Below are 20,064 nucleotides of genomic sequence, written 5' to 3'. Positions count from 1 at the left end.
GTGAAGAGTGAGCATTCCAAGGGGAAGCATCCTTCTAGGCAATGTCGTGTTTGCACAGTTCACAGAAAAAGGAGCATGACTGCCTACATTTGCAAGTTCTGTGTAATGCCACTTCACAAAGCGGAATGTTTCCAGGAATATCACACTCTCAAGCACTTCTAGGAACACTGGTAAGTGTTCTCCAAAAATTTTAGTTCATATAATTAATTATGAGATTTTATATTAATTTTTAAAGTGAACAGTGCACAAGTTAGGGTAGTAGGTTTAAAAATGCCGGTCCCCATGGTGATTTAAATATTTAAATTACTGGTCCGCAAAGTGTTAAAGGCGTGTCTTTATATATCCTACAAACTTCACAGTGTGTTGACTGTGTTCTTTGGCCACTCTTTCGACACGCACACGCATGCACGTGTCACCAAATGTCTGGTTATTATTACTATTCGCTAGACTCTATGCTCAGATTGTACACTACGTTAGTTAGATCTAAGCTTGAATATGCGTCCGTAGTCTGGAATTTGATTACGTCAACTGATGCCAACAAGGTGGAACGCATCCAGCAGAGGTTTGCGGCCCTTTGTTTTAAACGTTTCTTTCCTCTTGTTCATTACAATTATTCTCTTGCTCTTGATGAGTTAAAATTGCATACTTTACGTACTAGGAGACATCGCCTTGATGCTCTCTTTCTTATTCAAGTTTATTTTGGCTCAAAATTCTGCCCTTCTGTCCTGGAAATTGTTGGTCTCCGAGTTCCTGCTCGGTATATCAGAGATTTTGCATTGTTCAATGTTTGCTCCTTCTTTAAAAATTGTCCCTCTGCTAGATGCGCAGCAGCTGCTAATGTTGTCTGCAGGGAGGTTGACGTATTCGGAGCCAGTAATGTTCTACCCAAACAAATTTTAAATATAGTATAACGGCTAGTATTTTTATTATTTGCATGTCCAATAAAACAAAATGAATTATTATTATCATTCTCTGAAAATCTATACTATTAATTTCTTAATTAAATATTAATGTTTCATTACTCAGTTCTTAATAACACTTAGTTTAATGATAATGAAATTATTACTACTGTTATAATGATCATTTATTTGTTTGTTTGTTTGTTTGTTTACTTTCCTTCATTATTGTTTCTTCCATGTACTTACCTGTAATTTGTATTTGACTTTAATAAGTTTGTCTATATTGTAATTACTTTCATCTGCACTGTGCTCTGTCTGTAATTGGCCTTGCGGCTGTTGACTCGGCACATAAATAATAAAGAATTGAATTATTATTATTATTATTATTATTATTATTATTAATTTTGGAGGGGGTGGGTTTCCCCATGCACTGCGACCTGTTGTTGATCTATTGTGCATCCCCCTTTAATTTCTACCATCGCCATGCCCTTCCAGTACTGGTGCTCGCTATCAGTGGTACCCAATACTTCCCCATCTACCAGAGGAATTGGAAACTATTTGGGCAGGAAACTTTGCCTAATTTTGCTCAGAGGTCTCCTAGAGACATGAGGATCTTTTACATGCTGTAAATCTACAACACAGGACACACGGCTTAAAGTCCCTCCCGGAGGACTTGTTCCCTGAATTTTCCCGCCCTTAAAAATTCCATGACCTCTGCCGGGTTTGAATCTGCGTACCTTGAGTCATGAGGTGGGAACATTACCCCTAGACTACGGAGGCTGCTAAATGTCTGGTAAAATTCATGTTTGTTTATCCATAGCACACATATAGCATCATGTGAATTAAATTACAGGAATTAACGTCATGCAACATAACTTTTGCTATAGTTGGATCTGTTGAAATATTAAAATATGTCCAAATATCATGGCATTAAGCAGAGAGATGCATTACTCTCATGTCTTATTTAACTGCTGTGATGGACTGTAAAATATATGTAATGTAAAATGGGAAACAATGTTGGTACTGTTGTATCTACCCAAATGTAAGATGAGGTTTCTTTCATACTTGGCATATGAACAAATGAGAGTTGTCTTACTGGCACATAACTTAAAAAATGATGGTATTAATGTTTTTAGTATTCACACAAATATTTGAAAACTGTTGTATAAATTTAACTCCAGAATTCAAACCCTTGGTGAAATTCAAACCTGGTCAGTTGTAGTATTGATAGAAATATGTCTTTTCTGTAAATTTAAAATTTCAAGAGGGAGTCATCTTATGTTTGGTTAAATAATGTATATGACTAAGTCAGGATTATAGTCCCTTTTCCCACAGGAGCTGAGGAAAACCATGTGAAACTTCACTGAGTATGTTATGTATTGCAGGTTTTGATTCTGCCACTGGACATACTATCTACGGAAAACATCCCGTCAGATGTGTTTCATGGATGTTTTGTAGTGACTTGCACGTTGTTTGCATTCATTGGTCTGGTGTGGTTGCGGGAACAGATTTTGCATGGTGGTGGTCCTGATTGGCTTGAGAGAGATAATAACAATGTTCCTCCACCAGCGGGGGACGTTCTTGCCCCCCCAGCTCAGCCACCTCCACCTGATAATAATAATGTATTGGAACCTGACTTGCAGCAAGGAATGGATCAGGTAAGCAGATCCACAGTCTTGTTGTAGGATCTGATGTTCTCATGGCGGTGGTTATAAAGAGTTCTGTCTTCTTGGATATAATGTCACATAGTCCACTGAAATTCAAGAAACGTTTCAGAGGAACATTATGCCTCCATCTTCAGGGTCAAAGAATAATCCAAGTAAGAAACCAGTGTGAAGCAGGTAACAAGCAGAGCTCTGAAATGTCAGTTTACTTTCAGTGGACTACATGGCGTTATATCTCAGGTGCTAGAACTCTACAATGTGCTTCTACCTTCAGCATTTCAAATTTTCTTTAAGCAATCTAAACATTTTTCTCTCAAACCTTTAACATTGGTAACTTGTATCTTCTGAGTTCCATCGTGGCTTTTTTTTTTTTTTTTTGCTAGTGGTATGGGACTAAGTCCCTTGTACTGTCACCACTTCTGGCCTATTGTACCAGCCCAAGATGATAGGTGAGGGTGATTGTGTAGCAATTGGTGGACTGAAGATTGGCAGGGGAAACCAAAGTCCTTGGAGAAAACCTGCCTCAGTGCCACTTTGTCCACCACAAATCCCATTTGATCGAACCCAGGCTGCCACGGTGGGAAGCCAACGACTAACCGCTAGAGCTATGGCACAGCCTCCATCGTGGCTAAGTTGTTTGTTGAAGTGAATTTCAGAATCTGCTGTTGGCTTGCTAAGCCTGTCATAACTTCACCACAGCCCTCATAGTCATTTATTTCCAGGTCTTGTTACATTTTCTTAGTTACTGGATCCCTGCTGTACCTCTCCATGACAGGCTTTGCTTGAATGTTATTCCCCTCTGATGGCCTGGACATGGATTTGGATTTCAGGAGGGTAAATCTGCATTGTCCATGATTAATATGCATAAATATTAACAGAAAAAAGTTTGACCATCAACACAACAATATTTAATTAAATAAACCAAGGTAACCCTCAACAATTAGTTTATTTTAATGGCTATTACATGTTGCATTGACAGCCAAACCTTTTCGCGTTAATTACGATACACAACAACATGCATACAACGAAGATGCATAAATATACAGGTGATAATTCAGTCCTTCATAAGTGTACATGATATATATGATAGACAAGTCCAATTTTGTGTATGTGATACCTTGAAAACGATAAATGATCCGAGCTGCTTGGTAGCCAATAAGTGGTAGTCACCTGACAACTTTTCGACCTGCAGTTAGAATTACTTGCTAATATTTCCAGTATTATTGAATTCACTGTGAGTCACAGCCACTACTGTGTTTCACGAATGTGTTTCCTTGGTAACCCTATATTCATTCCCAAGCAACAATGTCTACAGTGTCTATAGCCTTCAGGGTCCATATCCACGGAAACCATGTTTCATAATTGGTTTCTGGGAATCAGTCCTTTTGTGGCAATGTGTTTGTCTATTCATTTCCTAGAATGGCCCACATGTCACTATTATTATCCTTCCATCTATCCTAGGTCTTCCAAGTGATATTTTCACTTCAGGTTTTCCCATCAAAAATTCAAACACATTTCTCATCTCTCCCACATGTACTAAATGCCGTACCAGACTCACCCTCCTTTATTTGAATATCCCTAATAATATTTGGTGAGGAGCACAAATTAGGAAGTCCCTCATTATACAGATAGTGAGAATGGAAATAAATTCAAAAAGTACTGTATTCTGGGATATAACACTGTGAAGTCTGGAAGAAGTTCACCGGTGTTTTAGAGGAATGTGCCGCCTCCATCTTCAGGGCCAAAGAACAGAGTTGTACTTGCTGGCAGTTTCTTGCTGATTACTTGCTTGGCTTACTCTTTTGATCCTGAAGATGGAGGCAACATGTTCTTCTGAAATGTCATACTGCATGGCATTACTTCACAGATGATATTATTCTTCATAATTACCCGTGGGAACCTCAGAGCCTACATGAAATGAATTCCTTCACTTTTGTAATTAACCAGAGGCCAGGAAGATAGCACGTGGTGACATTTGTCATAACATTGTTGCCTTCAGGAGTAGCCTTACTGATCAGCAAACTGTTAGCCCTGAGGCCCTGAACATAATGAATAGAGATTTGTATGTTACAGGAGCAACGTCCAGTTGTGGCTGCTTTAGCAGGAGGTGTTTTGCCACCTCCTGTCATTGGTGGAGACCTGGATGGAGTGGACCCTCTTGAAAATGCTGCTGTAGCAGATGCAGATGAAAATGGAGGTGGTGCCGGAGACAATGGAGGAGCAGCTGATGAAGGCAATTGGAACCCAATAGAGTGGGATCGAGCTGCAGAGGAGCTGACTTGGGAACGCCTGCTTGGATTGGATGGTTCACTTGTATTTCTTGAACATGTGTTCTGGGTTATCTCATTAAACACCCTCTTCGTTTTGGTGTTTGCATTCTGTCCATACCATATCGGACACTTCGCTGTGGTGGGTTTCAGTTTGCGAGAGCATGCGGCGGCATCTCACTTTGAAGGTCTTGTTACCACTTTATGTGGGTATTGTGTCATTGGACTCTGCCTTGTCCTGCTACATGGTTTGGCTTCACATCTTGGTTTACGAGGTGCCAAGAGAGTTCTTGGGCTTTGTTATGTAGTGGTGAAGGTAAGATGATATTGTATTAAGTTTCCAGAAACTTTCATCTGTCTCTTTGTATTTGCTTTGGAAGCAGTGAAATATATTTTCCACATATGAATTATGTAATATTTCTGAAATTATTTGCTTATCTTAATGTAAAGATATGAATTTCTGAACATCCATTAGGAACAAAGAAAAATTCTCACTCAATTAAAACAGTGATTTTTGAGACTCAGACTTATTGGATTTTCAGATAACTTCTTTAGTTTTGTGCTGTAGCACGCAAACTCTCCAGTCTATCGGATGTTTCTGGGGGTTACACAGATACATTTCTCTATTGGCAGAACTTAGAAACGTTCTGGGTTTATGATGAACCCAGTTTGGTAATGTACTTCAATTAGAAGAAGGTTAAGTTGGATTAATTCACTGTTTATCAGACATATGTTATGTTTCTAGGCTTTTCATAAACATTTCTGTCAGGGCAGAAGAACCAAGAAAGTAAATTTCTGTAGAAATAAAATTTATTCTAATCTTGTTTCAGTATTATACAAAAATTCTTTGTATGGAAGCAATTGACAAGATGCAAGCAGAATGTTTCGAAAAGATTTCAGATGCATGTCATAAAAGCAGAGGTATACTATCATTTTGACAGTATAGTATAGAAGTCCTGCGTTTCTTCAAGTACAGGTGGAATCAGACTTGAATAAATTGAATGGAAGTCCTGCCTTTCTCCAAGTACAGGTGGAATCAGACTTGAATAAATTGAATGGAAGTCCTGCCTTTCTCCAAGTACAGTGGAATCAGACTTGAATAAATTGAATGGAAGTCCTGCCTTTCCCCAAGTACAGGTGGAATGGCTTGAGTTGTGAGATGTCTCTTATTACCTGTGATTATTTGAGAATACTGAAATAATATGTTTCCTTTCTCAGGTGTCCTTACTGTCAGTAGTTGAAATAGGTGTCCTACCATTAATTTGTGGTTGGTGGCTGGATATCTGTTCCTTGTCAATGTTTGATGCAACCCTTCGAGATCGAGAGTCGAGTTTTCGCCTCGCTCCTGGCACTTCCATGTTCATACATTGGCTTGTTGGGATGGTATATGTGTACTACTTTGCATCATTCATCTTGCTTCTTAGAGAAGTGTTGAGACCTGGTGTACTTTGGTTCCTGAGAAATTTAAATGATCCTGACTTCAGCCCAATTCAGGTTTGTAATACAATAACTGGAAATTGAGAACAGTGGGACAGGTATATGCAGCCATTGCTAGGCAGTGGCATGGTAAACACATGTCTGTGGCAACAGATACAATATAGAACTGTTGGAAGTGCTGTTTTTTTTGTGTAGTCTCTGCTGAGGTGTACGATGGGGTACCCAAAAGAAACTGAACTAATTTTTTTGTGGGCAGAGCTTTTGTAGTACCGCGTTTTGCTGCTATGAGCGCATAGAGCTAACATTCCTGAGTCGATAAGCCGACTACCGTTGCTTCAGAAGGTAAGGACTAGTTTTGGCAGAGTTTATAGTGACAACTGTTTTGTGTGATCGTCGTTTTTGCAATGGCCCGAACACATGAAAATGTTGAAAAAATTCGTAAAATCATCAAGGAAGATCGACGTTGGACCATTGAAGAAATTGTGGAGCTGTCGGGAGTGACTTGGAGCTCAGTTCAGCGAATTTTNGCTGTCGAGCATCTCAAAAGATGAATTTAGACAATGTTTTGAAAAATGGAATAAAAGACTAGACAAGTGTATTAGTGTAAGTGGAGAGTACTTTGAAGGGGATTGAAGGTTTGTGCTTAAAATTTGAATAAATAAGTTTAAAAAAAAATAAGTTCGGTTTCTTTTGGGTACCCCCTCGTATAATGAGAACCTATGAAGTTGCTGCTTGTTACACCTATTGTTGTATAATGTCACAGCTTACACGACTTTTCTGCTGCGTGTGTATGGGCCATTACCTAGCAACAGCTGTTTCTTTGCCTCCACAGTTCTTACTTTTAACAAATATGCCACAATATTAACATGGTAATGTATGCTATTAAACTGTGGGGTTGTATTTGAAAGTTATTATTAGTTTCTTTGAACTTTTGTCCATCTCATTTTATGTAGTCCACTGATTTCTATACAAAAAACTATCCATTTGCAGGAAATGATCCATCTTCCAATAGTGCGACATGTAAGACGACTGCTAGCATCTGCAGTCATCTTTGGAACAGCTGTGCTGCTGATGCTGTGGCTGCCTGTTCGAATCTTGCGAGTCGTGTGGCCCAGTTTCCTGCCATACACTGTAGCATTACAGAGTGAGGCACAGGTTAATGAGCTGTCACTTGAACTTCTGCTGCTTCAGGTAAAGAATATTTTACAGATAACAGAATTGCTTAACATAAGACTTAAGGTCATGGAGCAGCATGTCGGGTGTTAGTTATTTCTGAATTGCATATTCTCGGTTTCCTCTGCTTATTTCATTTGTATTAACCAAGAATCTACTTATGATTTTGATGGAACTAATTTCAGTTTTATGAGCCAGGATACCTCAGTGAGTACAATGATTAGGCTATGGGCTGGATGACCAAGCAGTTGGGGTTCAGTTCCCAGCAAGAGCAAGAGATTGTTTCCTTCTTCACAGTATCCAATCCAGCTTGCAGGCCCACCAAGTCCAGTGGGCAACAAGGACTCTTTCCTGAAGCTTTTTTTTCAAATTAATCCTTAGTTAAGAGTATGTGGAGCTATGCCTTCATTTGCCCGTGTCTTGATAGTGTGGTGCTTCATGCCTTTAATTTGTTTTTACATAGGAAGATGTAAGGAAATTGTACCTACAGTTGACTTTATATTAATTATTTCCCTTTATTTGGGATTTAGTTTTTATGGTCACAGTTTACTTTCCCCTTTAAGGATTTCCTGATTTTGGTATTCATATTTTGTTGTTCCCCAATGAACTATAAATAAGAAGTTTATGTTTTGTAGGATTGGGACTTGGCCACAAAATACATGTGGCAGTATCATTTCAGATTTTGTATTGTGAGGTAAGTAATATGAATCTCCCTTTTGGCCATAGGTGATACTTCCTGCATTGTTGGAGCAGTCACATACAAGAACTTGGCTAAAAAGCTTAGTGCGCACTTGGTGTCGAGCTGTGGCCTGGCTTTTAGACTTGCATTCATACCTTCTTGGTGATGAAGGAGGAGAGCAGGGGCCTGCAGATGCTGCTGGGGCCCCTCAAGGTGCTCAGGCCCATCATCAGCACCCCGTCAACAACGATCATGGCGGTGGAGGTGTGGGAGGTCTTGGTGCAGCACATCAGGCTCTCTTGCAGCGGGAGGGACCAATAGGATTCCAGCCATATGAACGTCCACGGTGGTTCCCTGCTCGTTTAGTGGGTCTGTTGCTAGCTGTATGTGTGACACTTGTGTTTGCTAGCTTGGCTGCTCTTACACTGCCTGTCTGGTTGGGACGTCGCGTCATGGCTCTCTGGCTTGTTGGAGCTCCTCCCCCTGCTCCACCTGTTGTTGCCACAGTAGCATCTGCTGTGGGTGGGACAAGCAGCGATGGTATCTCTGTTGGTGGCCGAGTGCATGAACTGTATACAGCAGCGTGTGGGACCTATTTGTGTTGGCTTGCAGCTCGTGCAATTGCCTTGATGCTTAGCTGGTTGCCCCAGGGCAGGGCCGCCATTCTTGCCCGTTTACGCCAATGGTGTGTTTTGGGTGCCAAATCAGCGGTTGCCTTCTCAGTGCTTCTTGGAGTGGTTCCTCTCCTCTTTGGACTTCTCCTGGAGTTGGTGGTTGTGGTCCCACTGCGCGTGCCTCTTGACCAGACTCCGGTGCTGTTCGTGTGGCAGGACTGGGCCCTGGGTGTCCTGTACACCAAAATAGCCTGTGCAGTAACCATGATGGGTCCTGAGTGGGCACTCCGACGTGCTATTGAGAGAGCATATCGAGATGGAATTCGTGGCATGGATCTGGCATTTGTGCTTCGTGAGTTAGCTGCACCAGTGGTGGCCTGTTTTGGTCTGGCTCTTGCCGTCCCATATGCCACAGCATATGGTATCATCCCCTTTGTGGTCGCCAGTCCACACCTGCGGAATCTCATAGCACGGAGGCTGTATCCATTTCTGCTTCTCATCATGCTTGTGGTTGGTGTCATCGTGTTTCAGATCCGTCAATTTCGCAAGCTGTACGAACACATCAAGAATGACAAGTACCTGGTGGGACGTAGGCTAGTTAATTATGACCACAGGCGTCACAAATCGTCAAGTGGCAGTAGTAGCAGTCAGTCGAGCATCCAGCATTAGAATGAGAACAATAATATATGGCAGTTTCATACCCTCTTGCCAGATGCTATATCTCATCAGAACTCCCAGTGTTTGGCACTAAGCATCAGTACAGCTGAGGCTAATTATCCTCTTACACAATATACCACTGTAATATATACTGCAGGATAATACCAGGTGCATAATGGTTGCCAACTCTCTTGAAAGTATACACAGGGTTCTACATATGGGCTGTAGCTTTAGATGTCTTTGACATGTCAGGTTAGTGAAAATTATAGTCAGTGGTTTTTATCAGTTTCTTAATTGGTAGAGGTCCATTTCCTATATCCAATTATAATATTTTTGTTTTGTCATTCCTGTTAAATGGGATTATTCTGTAGCGCTGCTTATAACATACCTACGTACAGATACATGTCTGTAATATTTAATCCCAGTTAAATCTTCATGGCTGTTGTTTATTATTGATTGTAAATGCTGGTTGGCTTTGTGGCATAATCTGTTTTAAGTGGATAGTGATGGAGTAGAATAGGATAGTTGGCAACCATGATTTGATGGCACTCAACACAGACTGAGGCTGCTACTCTATCCCAACCTTACCTTTTACAGGGGTGGACAGACTTCTTGTCTTCCACAGATGTATTTTAAAATCTGAAGTTCAGTTTTTAAGAAACTGTGGTAAAATATTTTAAGATCATTCTGAACACAAGTTTTTTTTGCCCCTGTACTCTTCTTCTTTCTTAATGATTATATCTTCCACTGGCTCCAGTAACAAGCAGTTGTTTAGAAAATGTTGAACTTTCATAATTTTTTTCAAATAACTTCATGCTGAATTGTGGAATATGTCTCTGTTTTTTATATTAAACTGAAAGCTACAGTATGAAAGAGTTAGACACGAATAATACACAGCTCTTAAGTTAATGCAAGTGAATTTAACCCCAGATTAAGATCTAAATACTGTTTATGTTTTTTGTTGAGAAAATAAAAAAATTAAGTTTGTTTTGGTCCTAGAGTTACACATGTGGTTCACAAGTTTCAGTTTGGCCACCTCTGCCACATACCCTTCCTGCCAGATACTTAATTGTAGTGGTAAACCTGTTGCAAGTAGCGAATGGATGAAATTGTGTGAATGTCATGAGCAAGTGACACAATTGGCATAGTATTTATCATTTAGGTTGTTATTGGTCTGTTGGAATACAGTTTTGGCCAGTGGTCTGGCACTGCTGAGGGAATGAAAGGTCAATAAAGGACCGCTATGATTACTTCTGTGATGTGTAATTGATTGAGGGGTAAGACATCTTTTTTTTTCAATAAGTCCCATTCATAAAATGCGAAGAATGTTTAGTAGTAGTTACAAAAGGGCTAGAGATACTCTGATAATAAAATTGCACAAGTTATATCATAATTATATATATTGTAACGTGTTGGTTGTGTGACGCAACATGAATAAATAGTGTGGGTCTTCGGATCAGAAGGAATATGTTTATTGATCGCTCACTTTTACACTACAGCTCCCTTATGTAGGCCTTTTGTGGACTGCTTCCGGAACACCATTCTCGACAGTTTGGTTTTGCTGTTGTCATTCAACAACCCTTCTGTTTTCTTTCATCTCTGGGGAGATGCGTTTGTTGTTTTGGCAGTTCCTACACAATGATCTGTTGGTATTCGATTTGTGGCTGTGGGAACTCGACATTTTCTATGTATTTGTTGTCATGGAAGTATGTGTTCCCATTGTAGCCGTTGTGCAGCCATGGATGTAATATAACACATCACACATTTCTAAAAAGTTGGTAAGCTATCCAGTGCTTGAGGTGGAATGAAAATAGAACCGGGATGCTATCCCACCGCATCCCGCCCCACCTCAAGCCCTGGGTATTGTACCATGCATTTACTGCCAAAGAAGTAACGGGGTGCTTTTAAGCCATTTAGAAAAGAACCGGGATGCCATCCCGCCCCACCTCAAGCCCTGAAGCTATCCCATCATAATATGACAGCCATCATCCAGAAGTGAAAACACAAAATATGACCACAAATAAATAAAATTAATGCTACAAACTAAACAAACTGAATGCTGGAAGAACTATTTATTATTCAAAGGAAAAATAAATAATTTGTAAGTACTCATTTTAGTCTTCATTAACTGACTCATCTGAAATACCGATGTAAATTGGCTGAATCAGTCCATGCTTGGAATCTGTGTAATCATCAAAGTTCTAGAGACACTTGTATCTCTTTTATCAAACTAGAGAACCTACGCATAACAGTGATTCCCAGAGGTAAGTATAGGATTGCCAGTGTCACATGTGTCCAGAGGTATTAAGAGCTAGGATTAAGATTGCGAAGTGTTGTGTGACCAAATGTCTTTTCATTTCCTTCCAAATCACCTTGAAAGTTGATGGGTGGCACCATAGTAAGGGAAATGATCATCACGATAAGCATATAGATGATGATGTGGCACTGGAATGAGAGGTGCTTCACTGCAACAGGCCCGCACTTCATCAGGATGTTCTCATCCATTATTTTAAATATGGCTGTCAGCCAAGAGCAGAAGCCCTGATCAATGTGAATACTGGAATCCAGGGAAGTGATAGATTCCATTTCTGAAGCTCCCACCACTTCATCCATTGTTCTATAGAACAGCTGTGTCCACTTTCCCCGTTTACTGAACAAGAGCAATCCTACCACATTTCCAAGCTCGCTTTCTCAGCACTGCAAATAAGATCATAAAAATCATCCATCCCAAGACGTTAAAGAGCAAGTGTTCTGGTATTTCTTCTTACGCAGAAGTGAAAATCTTGTTGGTAGTTTTATTTGTAGCGTGACACACAAAACACGCTACAATATCTTATCATCTCTTGAAGTATGTAGTGGTTCATTGTTAAGCAGACACGTTACAATATCTTATGTTTATATTAAAGTTGGGTTGAGGTTAACTTGGTGTATATATAAATACAGTTTTATTACTTCATTTGGTTTTATTTGTTGGTAATAATATGCCAAAAATACTCCACTTTGCAACTCTCTCATTATGTACTTTGGCTTTAAAATGTTATGGCATATTGTGTGACCCCGTATATAATTGTTTCTTGGATCTGAAATATAGGAATACTTAAAGGCATTATGAATGCATACATTGCGGTTTTGGAGTGTCAAAATGTAATTTATTTAGTTGTAATGTAGCTCTCTTCCAGGTATCGCATATGTAAGTTATGCATCAAAATACATGTTATGTGTATTATGAACTGTATGTTTTATCCTTTTCTTTACAAATTCATTCATTTTATTTAGTTATTAATTTGTTTTCTCTCAGACATTAAGATGAAAGAAAGCCTTCAGACTACTTCACCATCTTAAGATTTCCCATTATGCTTAATGATGAAGATGCTCTGTAAATAAGATCCAAAAGTTAGCGATGATGTTCCATTAGTAGAAATATTATGTTTCTGGACACTATCCATTATCCTGTCTTCATCTAAAAACAATTGTCCTCTTATTTCTCAAACTACGTTTTGGAGACTGGATTCTGTCTGTCTTCAGGTAAAACGTACTCAGTTGGGCCCAATTAATAGAGCTAGTCCCTATCTCCAGACTAGCTCTATCTATTGGGCCCAACTGAGTAGGTTTTACCTGAAGACAGACAGAATCCAGTCTCCAAAATGTGTTTTGAAAAATAAACAGGACAGTGTTTTTAGATAAATATACTCTCAATCATGGAGCTGAGCCCTTCTTGAGAAGCTGCCAACTGTGCAGCTACTCAAGAACTTCCCAGTATTTTATGGAACCTGAAGGTTCATTACTGTGTTCACAAGAGACTGGTCCCTATCCTGAGCCGGATTGGTCCAATCCATACCATCCCATTCCATCTAAGATCCATTTTAATATTGTCCACCCACCTATGCCTTGGTCTTCCCAGTTGTCTCCTTCTTTTGGTTTTCCCACCAATATCCTTTATACATTCCTCTTCTCCCCCATTCGTTCTACATTCCCTGCCCATCTCATCCTCCTTGACTTGATCGTTCTAATTGTACTTGGAGAAGAGTACAAGTTATGAAGCTCATCATTATGCAGTTTTCTCCAACCTCCTGCCACTTCATCTCTCTTTGGTCCAAATATTCTTCTGAACACCATTCTCAAATACTCTCTGTCTATGTTCCTCCATTAACATCAGAGACCAAGTTCCACACCCATACAGAACCACAGGCAAAATTATAGTTTTGTATATTCAAAATTTTATGTTTTTGGACAGCAAAATAAAGATAGGACAATAATGTCCAGAAACAATATTTGTAAAGATGCTCTGTCTTTTGTCGAGTGAAAGACTGGAGTATAAAGACAGGCTGTTTGAGAACAGTACAGAACAAGATAACACAAAAGGATGCATTCCAGGAAGAAAAAACTACACTCAAACCTTCATGACACCAAAGACAATAATTCAAGGGAGAGGCAGTAAATAGGTCACAAATAGACATAAAATGAAACATGTGATGTACAAACCTGGAAAGAAACTTAAGTTTATTTCTATAAAATTTATTTACAGTTAAATGACAAATTTTCATCACAGTATGTGTTAGGAACCATTTTTGGGCTCCTTAAGGTTTACTTGTACATGACATAATGCTCTTCTACAGCAGAGAGACTATAAACACATGTTAATATAAGAAAACTATACACAGGCTGAACTGTGACACAAAAAAGCTTCAATCCAGGTGTGTCATCCATAGTGCTATTTTTATCAATCCATATGCACACAGGCACACAACTGATATGTTGGATTTGAGGTTCTGATGGTAGGGAATATGAAGTAACATGTAGTCTTGAAAAACCCTGATCTCTTATAGGAACATATTACCTCCATCTGGGGCACTATGCTACAAGCTGGAAGGTCGCAGTTTCAAGTCCCAATGAGGTGGATTTTTCTCAGCTTACCTAATCCTTCCAGCCACACTATGGCCCTGGGATCGACTCAGCCTCTAACAGAAATGAGTACCAGGAATCTTCCTGGGGGTAAAGGGCAGCTGGCACCTAAAGCTGACAACCTCACCACCATCTGCAAGATGACTGTCTAGAGAAAATGTGAGAGCCTTGACATCTCACAACCCTATGGGCCTGTTAAAGGGATAGCTTTACCTGTTTTTTTTATTATCTCCATCTACATGATCAAAGAGTAAGTCAAGAAAGAATCTGTACATGACACCTGCTTCTGCTGGTTTCTTGCTTGGCTTATTCTTCAACTCTGAGGTTGGAGACAGTATGTTCCTCTGAAATTACAATCACGTTTATACTTCTCAGCTGATGTGTACTGACAGACTTGTCAGAAGCTGTACATTTTCCAGTGCACTACATGCTTTAACCTATTTCTTTTTTACTTTTTCAGTAGAGTACCATGTGTTTTATAGTCTTTTAAAAGTACACCACAATTACTATTTGGCCCTTCAGGAGCCATACCAACTTTGAATGTACAGTCTTGTCACTGAAGACTAGATATAACATGGACCATGGTTCCACACTGCCAAACTAGTCTATATTATAATAAATTATTAGCATAGCAGCATAAAATGAGCATGTGATACCGATTTTGCAATTTAACAATCCTGGCTACACTGATCCCCCCCCCCCATTTCAAGGTAAATGGGTTTATTAAGCAATGGCATGTCTGATATGGCCACCATTTCATACAGAGCCCTAATATCTCCTATACTGTTTCCTTTACATTACTATCATAAACATACTTCTGTAGATAGAATATACTTTGAAATATACAAATTTCATTACCTATGTACAACCATGACTCTTATGATATATGCATATACAACAATCTTTGCTACACCAGGGTTCTGAACAATACAGACAGTATTAACTTCGCATTGCCATTCACGTGTGTGTGCATGTGCACATTATTCAGTATTTCAGTCTTAATTTCAAACTACCAGTAACATTAATGATTACTGTTTTTAACTGAAATGTTAATTTCAATTTAATTCAATTCTTTATTATTTATGTGCCAAGTCAACAGCCGTAAGGCCAATTACAGACTTAGCACAGTGAAGATGAAAGTAATTAAGTGTAACATTATACAAACACATTATAAGTCAAAAATAAATTACAGGAAATTTCTTGGGAAAACACAGTAATGAAGAAAAGTAAACAAACAAGCAAATAAATGATAATAATAACAATAATAATAATTTCATTATCATAAAACTAAGTGTTATTTAGAAGTGAAAAGAAACAAATATTTAATTAATAATAATAATAACGAAATTAATAAAAATAATTCAATTCAATTCTTAATTGTTAATGTGCTGAGTCAACAGCCGCAAGGCCAATTACAGACACAGCACAGTGCAGAAGAATGAATTACATTCTAGACAAATTTATTAAAGTCACATATAAATTACAAGTAAGTACTGAGAAGAATTTATAATGAACAAAAGTAAAAGTAAACAAACAAATAGCTGATATGGAATGAAACATAAATATTTAATAAAAATACTAACAGTTATACTATATTTAAAATTTGTTTGGGTAGAACATTCCTGGCTCCGAATACGTCAACATCCCTGCAGACAGCATTAGCAGCTGCTGCGCATCTAGCAGAGGGACAATTTTTAAATAAGGAGCAAACATTGAACAATGCAAAATCTCTGATATACCGAGCAGGAACTCGGAGACCAACAATTTCCAGGGCAGAAGGGCAGAATTTAGAGCCAAAATAAACTTGAATAAGAAAGAGAGCATCAAGGCGATGTCTCCTAGTACATAAAGTATGTAATTTTAACTCCTCAAGAGCAAGAGAATAATTGTAGTGAACTTTAGGAAAGAAACGTACATGAATAACATGAAGGAATTCAAGAGATCACTCACTCACTCACTCACCAACTCCTGGAACTGAGCCCTTCTTGAGAAGCCCGCCAATTGTGCAGCCACTGAAGAACTTCCTAGTATTTTATGGAACCTGAAGGCTCATTACCGTGTTCACAAGAGCCCTCCACTAGTTCCTATCGTAAGCCAGATCAATCCAATCCATAACATCCCATTCTATCTCTCTAAGATCCATTTTAATATTGTCCACCCACCTATGCCTTGGTCTTCCCAGTGGTCTCTTTCCTTCTGGCTTTCCCACCAATATCCTATATGCATTCCTCTTCGCCCCCATTCGTGTTACATGCCCTGCCCATCTCATCCTCATTTACTTGATCGTTTTAATTATACTTGGTGAAGAGTACAAGTTATGAAACTCCTCATTATGCAGTTTTCTCCAACCTCCCGTCACTTCATCTCTCTTCGGTTCCAGTATTCTCAGCACCTTGTTCTCGAACACCCTCAGTCTATGTTCCTCCCTTAATGTCAGAGACTAAGTTTCACACCCATACAGAACTACAGGCAAGATTATAATTCTGTATATTTTAATTTTTATGTTTTTAGACAGGAGATGAGAAGACAAAAGATTCTGGACTTAATGGTAGCAAGTATTACCCAAATTCAATCTCCTCTTAATTTTCTCCTGAATCAGTGTTTGATTTGTTATGAATTCAAGAGATAACAATACATAAATCTGCAAAAACAAAACAAGAAACTTTTAATGTACAAACTATACTTTTAGTGTCCTGTTGACATTTTAATGATTTTAATATCATAAAGTATTAAAATACATTTTTAGTGAGTGACATATTCTTGACTTTTTTATATTGTTGCATTATTGACGTGTACTTTGATAACAAGGATAAAACAATAAATGTCCACATTTTACTAAACTGAGCAAAATAAAGCCAAATTTTATAAAATATTTGTCACATATATAATAGGACAAAAACAAATAACAAAAGACAAACTAATACATAATATGTAAACAAAATTTTATGAAATGTAAAACATGGGTATTAAAAACCATTTACATGAAGTAAATTAAATTTCATATATTCTGTAAAACTGAGATGTTTATTTCTTTAACCAAAGTTCAGCTAGATTATAACAGGCTACACAGTGCACTTGCAAAAATTTACATGTATTTAAAAATACTCTCCACATTTCTCGAGGTATTATTCTATATGATCCACTGTTTACAGATATACTGTGACAAAGAGAAATTCTTAGCCATATTAATTTCAAAATGTATCACAATTTACACTTTGCTGATGCAACATTTTCTTTATGTTCATTTAAAATACATGTTCTATATTAATGTACACAGACTTCTGGCTTGCTTTTATTCTTCAGAATGCTGACTACTGTGCATTTAAGACAAAAATGCAAGAAATATTGATGCAGCCCATGACTTTTCAATTTGTTATGTACCTCACAAGTCATATGCAACATTCTGATTACATAATGCTGTAACATAAAGTTAGGTATACGGATATTGTAATTTAATAACTAAGATTTTATCTCAGTACTTCCTAGCTTTCTGAACTTTGCCAATCATCTGATATTCTAAACATGATTACAATGTTTCAGGGGCTACAGTGGCTGCCATCTTCAGGCAAGGGATATCTACTCAGCTGGGTCCATTCAGTTATTCAGTATAGAGGGGGTGGGTTTCCCCATGCACCGTGACTAATAGTCTATTGTACGTCCTCCTTTAATTTCTACTGTCGCCATACCCTACTGATACTGGTGCGTGCTATCTCCCCTTTCTGCCAGCGAGGTCGGCCCTCTACTGGCATTGGTACCCGATAACTTCCCCATCTACCGGAGGCATTGGAAACTACTTGGGCAGGAAACATTTTGCCTAATTTTGCTCAGAGGTCTCCTAGAGACATCAGGATCTTTTACGTACCGTAAATCTATGACACGGGACCCACGGCTTAAAGTCCCTTCCGGAGGACTTGTTCCTTGAATTTTTCCGCCCTTAAAAATTCCACGACCTCTGCTGGGTATTTGAACCCACGTACCTTGAGTCATGAGGTGGGAACATTACCCCTAGACTATGGAGGCCACTCAGCTGGGTCCATTAAACAGATCTAATCCCAGTCACTGTGTCAGTCAATTACTGGACTCAAATCAGCTCTTTCTAGCAGATCCAATTGAATAGGTACACCCCACATGACAGCAGTAGACTGAGATACTAAAACACTGTGTTCTGGTTTAGAATATCAGATACTGGACAAGGCCCAAAAAGCTAGTTAATATACAGTGTAGTACAGTTCCTCTCCAAAAGCCAACCCTGGTGTCCACATTGTGTAGGGGGGGGCAATGCTGCGGGGTAAGGGATGTGTGACCCTGACATTTTGATTAATGGATGTCACATATGATCCCTCAGGATCAAGCAGCACCACACTGTTATCTTTGCCTTCCACCATATGGGGCACAGAGTGTGGTTATCTGTCAGATCCTCATTACTTTTGGGACCTTTTACAGAAACCAAAGTATAAAAACCCAAAACCAGGTAGAGAACCTCTTGTGGGGAGTTTTCTACAACAAAGAAGACTGAGACACTTCAGTGAGGGTCTACGAGCTCTGGCACACGATTAAAGGAGAAAAGCACCTCCTTTAGGATTTAGTGATGAACACGATGTGGGCCATCTGCCTCATCTTTGGTCTTGCCATCTTTCTGTGGGTTATCCACAGCATATTCCCTGAAGTTGACTGCCCTTTATTTGTCTGGGAATTCTATTTTCAGTCACTCGGTGCATGTGGTCTTTCCAGTTATCTGTGTATTTATTAACATCATCATTTTAACTTTGTACATGTAGTTTATTTCTAATATATCCAATTCTAAACTTATCTCATCTTTTTACTCAAACCCCTGATGTCAAGAATTGCATTGTGGCAGCCTGCAATCTACTTTTCCTCTTGGATGCCATGGCCCATGTTTCACAGCTATATAAACCACTCCTTATTGCCACAGTTTTATAGAACTTCATCTGGATATCTACCCTTGTTTTACTTTTCAGGGTTCTTTTTATAGTGCCACATCTTCACTCTTCTTGGAGCTAAGTCCATCTTGAGAAACCGCCAGTTGTGCAGCTATTCAAGAACTTGCTAGCATTTTATGGAACCCAAAGGTCCATTACAATGTTCACAAGAGCCCTCCACTGGTCCCTATCCTGAGCCAGATTAATCCTATCAATACCATCTCATCCTATCTCTCTAAGATCCATTTTAATATTGTCCACTCACCTACACCTTGGTCTTCCCAGTGGTCTCTTTCCTTCTGGCTTTCCCACCAATACCTATATGAATTCATCTCCCCCATTCGTGCTACATGCCTCGCCCACCTCATTATGCAGTTTTCTCCAATCTCCTGTCGATTCATCTCTCTTCGGTTGGTCCAAATATTCTCAACACCCTGTTCTCAAACACTCACAGTATATGTTCCCCCCTTAATGTCAGAGACAAAGTTTCACACTCATACAGAACCACATGACCCACAAAAAATCCCTGACCTACTAGACTTTTATGTTACAAATGGAATCAATTCAACATACACCGCCGTTGTAATGAGAGTCTTTTTAGTGTTGTTAATTTTCTAGTTTCATTATTTTGGGCTATTTCAGGTCAAGGTGCAATTTATTTTTAAGTGTGAGGTGGATTACAATGTTTTGTTGGGCTGTCGGATTGTTAGTTGAAATTTTGACATGAAGTTGGATTTGGTTGTACCCAATTACAGATTGTTTGGATGGTGTTGGTTCTGGAATATGCACACATCGCCCGTCGCTCTCATTATTTTGTTGAGATAAGTCGTAA

The 20,064-nt window shown here is 39.0% G+C and overlaps 1 protein-coding gene across 1 annotated transcript in view; it reads left to right on the top strand.

Moving 5' to 3' along the window:
- Positions 1-10,771, top strand: part of LOC111875777 (E3 ubiquitin-protein ligase MARCH6) — a 13,387-nt gene extending 2,616 nt beyond the window's left edge. The window contains exons 3-7 of the mRNA XM_023872291.2: positions 2,285-2,557; positions 4,637-5,146; positions 6,049-6,324; positions 7,258-7,458; positions 8,167-10,771. Coding sequence (XP_023728059.1) covers positions 2,285-2,557; positions 4,637-5,146; positions 6,049-6,324; positions 7,258-7,458; positions 8,167-9,402 — 2,496 coding nt within the window. The 3' untranslated portion in view covers positions 9,403-10,771. The remainder of the gene's footprint in view (positions 1-2,284; positions 2,558-4,636; positions 5,147-6,048; positions 6,325-7,257; positions 7,459-8,166) is intronic.
- The last annotated feature ends 9,293 nt before the right edge of the window (positions 10,772-20,064 follow it).

Source organism: Cryptotermes secundus, unplaced genomic scaffold (genome assembly GCF_002891405.2).
Source record: "Cryptotermes secundus unplaced genomic scaffold, Csec_1.0 scaffold775, whole genome shotgun sequence".
NCBI lineage: Eukaryota > Metazoa > Arthropoda > Insecta > Blattodea > Kalotermitidae > Cryptotermes > Cryptotermes secundus.
Note: the sequence above shows the minus strand (reverse complement) of the source record. Positions and strands in the feature narration are given on the sequence as shown.